The sequence below is a fragment of the Nematolebias whitei genome, chromosome 15, assembly GCF_014905685.2.
Source record: "Nematolebias whitei isolate Nwh7 chromosome 15, NemWhi1, whole genome shotgun sequence".
NCBI lineage: Eukaryota > Metazoa > Chordata > Actinopteri > Cyprinodontiformes > Rivulidae > Nematolebias > Nematolebias whitei.
Window position 1 is genome coordinate 27,019,749 of NC_056512.1, and position 6,918 is coordinate 27,026,666.

At 42.5% G+C, this 6,918-nt stretch overlaps 1 protein-coding gene across 1 annotated transcript in view; it reads right to left on the bottom strand.

The window, feature by feature from the left end:
• Positions 1 to 6,918, bottom strand: part of mapk8ip3 (mitogen-activated protein kinase 8 interacting protein 3) — a gene marked incomplete in the record, with an annotated part of 43,613 nt that overhangs the window by 14,988 nt on the left and 21,707 nt on the right. The window contains 10 exon segments of the mRNA XM_037688516.1: positions 92 to 148; positions 287 to 438; positions 587 to 644; positions 1,690 to 1,842; positions 1,930 to 1,987; positions 2,782 to 2,799; positions 4,751 to 4,762; positions 5,383 to 5,501; positions 6,266 to 6,368; positions 6,476 to 6,723. Of these exon segments, the coding sequence (XP_037544444.1) occupies positions 92 to 148; positions 287 to 438; positions 587 to 644; positions 1,690 to 1,842; positions 1,930 to 1,987; positions 2,782 to 2,799; positions 4,751 to 4,762; positions 5,383 to 5,501; positions 6,266 to 6,368; positions 6,476 to 6,723 (978 nt within the window).

A 6,918-nucleotide genomic window follows, 5' to 3' on the forward strand; every position in this document is an offset into this window, starting at 1 on the left:
GGAGAGAGAACCGGAGAAAGACGGGGTTTAGTTTTATTTAACCATGAGGATATTTTGGTTTGACTTCACTTGAATGAAAGGGGAGACTCACAACTGCCAGATGGTGGATTTCTTTTTCTCTTGGATTGGAGGACTCTCCCTGGACGCTCTGAAGAGAGGAAACGAAAACTTTAAATGTATTTTTGTGCAAAATACATAAAGAGAAACATCAAAAACACTTCAATAACAGGAAGAAATGCGGTGAACCTTCAATAAGTTCTTCACATCGGCATCTCTGTGTACCTACCGGATCATCTCCGTCCACCTCACAGCCTCCTGCAGCTCCATCAGCCTCTCTTTGTACTGGTTCCTCTCCATCAGCACACGGGCCATCTCCACCCGGGTGAACCGCCGCCGCTGGGTCATCGCCATGTCCCCGTCCTGCATGGGCGACGAAAGCTGGCAAACGATAAAACAGATACATTATTCAGCATGAACCATGAGAAATACGCCTCCAATGCTCAGGTCTGTCAGCTCACAGAAGAAACAAAAGCTTTTCTAAAGACTGTTTCCTTCCCCACACATTAGAAAAGTCATTTTTACTCACTTCGTCGCCTCCTTCATCCTTGGAGTCCCGAGACGCACCAAGAGCTTCTGCTCTTAACCTGGAGCCAGAAAGAGAAGGAACACCATGACAGGTTTGTGTTTTTATTAAGGCTGGGACAACAAGGACTTTAAGCAGATGTTTGAATTAGAAATCACATTTTTGCTGAATAAGCTGGGGCTGAAGGTGCGCTCAGCAAAGCCTCTGCAACAGATCGGAGCAGTCAACGAAACTGGGCTGCCCCTCGTCTCCGATCCCGTCTGTGGCGTTCATGGACGGGATCTCGAGGTGGAGAGGGTGTCTAGTTTAGGAACCTCCGGGTCTCTTCTGTGGTTCTGTTGGTGTCTTCCGATCATGACCTTTGGACCTTTGAGTGTGAGGCAGCTGGGATGGGAGCCAGCTCCTTAAAGTCCAAGGTCTCTGTTTCAGGTGGAGGAGGTCAAGTGTCTTGTTCACAAGTGATGGTAAGATGGAGCAGGAGATGCTGGATTGACAAATTGTGGCCTCCATAGCAGAAGCTGCGCGGTGAAGAAGGCAAAGCTCTCAAGTTACCGATCCATCTACGTTCCCATGCCTGTGGCCATGAGGTTTGGATCATGAACAAGATCCCAGATACTAGCTTCCATGGATAGGGTGAGGAGCCCCGTCATCCGAGGGGCACTCAGAGCAGAGCCGCTGCTCCTCCCCATCAAAAGGAGTCAGCTGAGGTGGTTCAGGCGTCTGGTTAGAATGCCCATAGGGGATTCCCTCTGGAGGGTTTCTGAGCAGGTCCCACTGGAAGGAGCAGATCCAGACCTTATTTAAATTATTACATATCCTCTCTGGTCTGGAAACACCTCGAGAAACCCCAGGAGTAGCTGGAGAGTGTTGCTGGGGAGAGGGAAGTCTGGGTGTCTCACCTGAACCAGACTTCTGGCTGTGAAACTGCACGTGTACAATAAACTGACTGTGGCATGTGTTTGATGAAAACGGACACGTCAGGGTCTCTGGGCCAACAGCTCTGGAGATTTCTGCCGTCCAACTACCCTTTGTTGTTTGAGGCTTCCTGCCTAACATCTGTATCACATGAACAACAGCTCAATGTTTTGGGTTTTTGTTCGTTTCACCTCTTGAGCTCCTCTTCCAGCTCCTTCACTCTGGCGTCCACCTTGTTCTTGGACTGCCGCACCGCCTCCAGCTCCTCCCTCAGCACCTCCTGCTCACTCGACAGCTCATCCACTTTGGCAATAAGGTCGTTTTTTACAATGTTCAGAGCGTTTCTGTCAAAGAGCACAAAGACAGAGGAGGCTTTAACTTAAAAAAAGGTACATATAAGCTCTTCTTTTAATTTTCCTTGTTGCTCTTACTTGGTTTCTAGAAGCTGTTTGTTCTCCGTCAGCAGGTTCTCCACCTCCTTTCCCATCCCTGAAACACAAGACATACTCAGGTCACCTCTCCAGTCGATTCATTCAAAACCTAAACGCATTCCTCTAAAAAAATAACAAATTCAACACACTTTTGTGAACAAAAAAAATGAAACGTTTCAACACAAAAATGACAATTTAATGCAAATTAAACTAATGTATTATTTCAAAGGATTACTAATTAACAACAACACTGAAATTATACAAGAATAAATGAAATGTAATGAAATAATGGAAGATGAAAAAAGAAATAACTAACTTCTCCTAATATTTTCCTCTTGAGAAACGACCTTGGAGGTGTTGGCGCAGAATAAACGTGCAGAATGAAAGGTTGATCATGCTCAATGTAATATAATGATTTCTAATTTTCCCAGTTATGGCCACAAAAGCAGCAAACGCTGTGCAACAAAAAGGAGGAGCAAAAACAAAATGCCAAGAAGAGCTCAAATTTATCAAAACCTGTGGAGGTTTCAGTTCTCTGATCAATAAGATGTGTTAAAAATGAGCTACAAAACTTTTTCCCCTGCAGGTCTGTCTTACTCTTCTTATCATTAGGTTATTATTTTGGGCTGTTTCAGTCTCAAACAAAATGAAAATGTAAGCAAACAGCGTTCTTTATGAAGCAAACAGCTGATTCATGCACGCGTCTTTGCACGAGCTTCTGGTTAATGAGTATGAAAAACTTCAGGGGTGTGACGATGTGTGAAAGCTCCGCGACAACCGACACGATGCTGCGACAATGAAATGATGAAACAAGCAAAAAGTGAGGAGGTGTGAGGACTCGGAGCGCCTTACCGAAGAAATCATCTCGAACTAGAGGCAAGAGGAGAAGAAAGAGGAGGAGAAGAACGAGAGGGAAAGAAAGACGATGATGAGCAACAATAAACACTAAAAATTGACTTCTATCAGGTTTTTTGGACACTCAATAATGATTTATTGAATTATTATCAGACCCTAGCCCCTCCCACATGGGGTGACTCAATCACAGAAAATATCTTCATAAAAAAGAAGCTTGTCAGCTACTATTACACTGACTTCATAGTTTTAATACCTTACTAAATATAATACGGTAGTCACTCGCTACTTCACGGTTAGTTTTTCACGGACTCGCTCTATTGAAGTTTTTCAAAATAAGATTGGACATGACACACAATTGGCTGATTGATGGATGAGCCGCACGCTCGGCGCGGAATAAAAAAAAAAAAATTAGTTTAAATTATTTAGCACCTCCTGCACCTCTGTGCAGCCCACACTGCAGGAGAAACTTCCTCCTGCAGCTGATCAGCTGATCTTTGTGTAGTTTGAAGAAGTGGGCGTGGCCGAAAGAGCTTGCAGGTGGCAGAGAGCAGAGGAGCCAGGGAGCTGAAATAATGACATTCTGTGCTCTTTTAGAGCGTTTAGAGTTTAGAAACAGAATATTGCAAGAGTGTATATATATATATATACATACACTTAAAATATACTACTACTTGTACTACCATCCCTACTTCGTGGTTTTTCACTCATCGCGGGGCTTCTAGGTACGGATCCCCATGATAAACGAGGGACTACTGTATTTCATTTTAGAACAGTTTATGTTTTCTATGGACTATGTCGTTGCTCCACCACGGGTTTTTTTCCCCACTTGACACCATCAACGTGGACGATCAGGTAATTAAATGCATATTTGTCTGTTAGCAAAATATCTCATGAACCGCTGGTCAAATTTAAGTTAAAATCTCAGAATGAAACGGTTAGCTGTTGATGTCTGGAGTCAATTCATTTCAAGATGGCTGCCATGGCTAATCCACTTTGCAAAACATAAAAGCTGCTATAACTTAGTTTTATAGAAAATGTGTTTCTCTTTGTCCTTCTCTGAACACTAACTGGTCATGTGAGATCTTTGTTTGAAACTTTGGCGTACAAGGTGTTGGACAACATGCATTTCTTCAAGAAATGCTAGTTTTAGTTATCTTATGGCTAGTTTAGCGGTTTTATATGGTCACTGTGGAAGAAATACATTAAAAATTCCCATTTTCCACGTGTTGTACAAGCTATGTTGAAACATTGTGATAACACCTCATCACACATTATTGTGGTACATCTAAAATATCATTAAGACAATCTGAAAAGCCTTCCTCTTTGGTCATTGTTGGGCCTGGTTCTAGTCCACACAGCATGTGTTGTGCTAGATAAAAAACAAAAACACTTAAAGCATTACGTTTGAATTAAGGGGAACTTAATTAGGATTTAGACAAAACAAAAACCTTTTTATTAAATCTAGCTGCAAGCTCTTAGGATAAATTAGCAACAGATTGTCATTAAAAACTTTCACACGTTGAAGGAATTTAGCTGAACTACGTTTTAACTGATTTATACATTTCCAGTGACTTAATAAAGCTTTTACCGTATTTTTCAGACTATAAGGCGCACTTAAAATCCTTTAATTTTTTTCAAAAATCAACGAGTCTAATAATCCGGTGCGCCTTATGTATTAATTCTGGTTGTGCTTACTGACCTCGAACTGATTTTATGTGGTTACTGTGAATGAGTTGAATAAAGTTTGACTTATTTGACTGTTTTGTTTCGCTTAATGCAATTTATAATCCGGTGCGCCTTATGGTGCGAAAAATACGGTAATTGGTCATTGCTAATAATTAAAGCACTATTCTTCAACCTGTGTACACTGAATAATATCTGCTCTGAAAGGCTGAGTTTAGAGAACAGAAAGGAGCTAAAAGAGTGAAAGGAAATGAGACCAGCCAACGCGTGACCAGATACACACCTGAAAACTCGCCTACGGGGTTCACCAGCAGAAGCACATACAAGAAAAGAAAAACAGAAATGAGTGAGAGGTTAACACATGGAGGCAAATTTACTTTTTTTTTAAAAATGTCACCTAAATTCAAAGAGTTAAACTGCACACGCCTAAAATAAAGTCAAACGGCTGTGACCACAAAATAAACCCGGAACAATACGAGAGTAAACATCTCTTAAAAAACTTAAAACTGGTGTTAAACTAAACTATCTATGACCGGTGTAGAACAACAAATAAATGACGAAAGTAACTGCATGATGGAGCGCTGTGGTTGTGGCTGCACTCCACAGTGTTGGAGTGGACATTTTGTGGGGTGGGTGGAGGTGGGGGGTGATGTTGCAGTGCTGCAGCCTGACATGCAGGGGAAAATCAGTGCAGCGGCACATTCACAGCATCACAAGAAGCTTCTTCTGCTCCGCAGCTCTGCAAAACCCAAACTGATCGCCGCCTCTCCCTCCATTTTGGAGTTTCATCACGTTTTGGCCCATTATCGTACAACTCAACAACCCTTTCCAAGGATTTACCCCAGAATGAATCGTATTAGACAAAAAGAGTACATGAAAACGTTGAGGGTTGCGGATAAGGACATCGGGAAATACCTAACAGCTCGGCTCCTGCATCCACGTCCCCGATGATGTCCGATTTGGCGTCTTTGATCTCGTGGTAGAGAGAGTCGGTGTTGATGCCGAAAGCCTCGTTGACGATGCCCTGAGAGGGGCTGAGAGACAAGAAAATTATAGGATTGTGCAGTCGAAGTTAAGTGTTTTTGTTGTGTGCATGCAGCAGCGTTAAAAACTTTTATAAAACCGCACCTGCATTCTAAAAACATCCATTTGGTCTGTTTTAGTGGTGAAAAATCATATCATTATCAATCATACAAGGAACAATAAAATCTGATTTTGACAACAATTACCGGTAAAAACAACCTGCTTTACAGAAGACAAGTTATTTCAGTGCACCAAAGTTCATGCTCAATAATTCAGGTAAAAAATCCAACAATGTTCAGTCAGGTCATCTGGAGGGTTTTTTTTTTTTTGCTGAGACATTTTTGTCCTTCATCCAAAAGGACTTCTTCAATATGATGAGCCACCAAACAAACTGAGTCCCACAAACAGCACACTCCCATAATGGGAAAAAAAAAATCTGTTATCACCAGTTATCACCATCTTATCACCAGCAAACTGTTTTTTTTTTCCTACTATGGGAGTGAGCTGTTTGTGGGACTCGGTTTGTTTGGTGGCTCCTCAGATTGAAGAAGTCCTTTGGATGAAGGACAAAACGTCTCAGCAAAAAAGAAAGAAACCGTCCAGATGACCTGACTGAACATTGTTGTATTTCAGTGCATTTTGGAAAGTGGTGAGAATAACGTGGAAATATACAGTACGTGTTTTTAGTTTATGTTCAAAATCCCCAAAATGGTGATAATTACAGGTACATATAACTCTGTGAGAATGGTGGTTTTGACCACAGATGTTTTGGTACCTGTTTCCTCCTCCGTACACACGAGGATCCACACACATCTCCAGCTCAGGTGTGGAGTCAATGATTTCCTGAAATTCCGACCATTCGTCGCTGCTCCCCATCCCTGGATGAATGTCACAGAAACACAGCTAAGTTTAAGCAGAAAGTTACGAAGTGCAGCTTTCTAAAAGCTCAGTCGTATTTAATTCTTATCTTGTGACGTCCTCGTACCGATGCTGACGTTCCTGGTTTCCTGGGAAACCTGCACCTCCATGTTCCGGCTGAGACGCTTGCCGTTTTTCCTGCGGTTCCCGGCGCGCACCACGTCGAAGTCGGACTGCGGGAAGAAGCCCTCGTTGATGGGGGTGACGGTGGCGGAGGGCACGGAGGAGGTGGGCGTGTTGGACTTGCTTCCCGTGCTGCTGGGCGTCACCGCCACCGAGTCCGACTCGGATCCGTCTTCCTTCAGGTGCGGCAGCAGAGAGGAAGCAGGACCGTGGAATCAAAACAAACAAACAAACAATATAAGCATAACTGACACAAGGAAAAAGCCTTCAGCTACATCAGTTCACACCAGCGGTCTTACTGCTCTGGAGTCCATAATCTGAAGTCTATTTTAAACATACAATATATATATATATATATATATATATATATATATATATATATATATA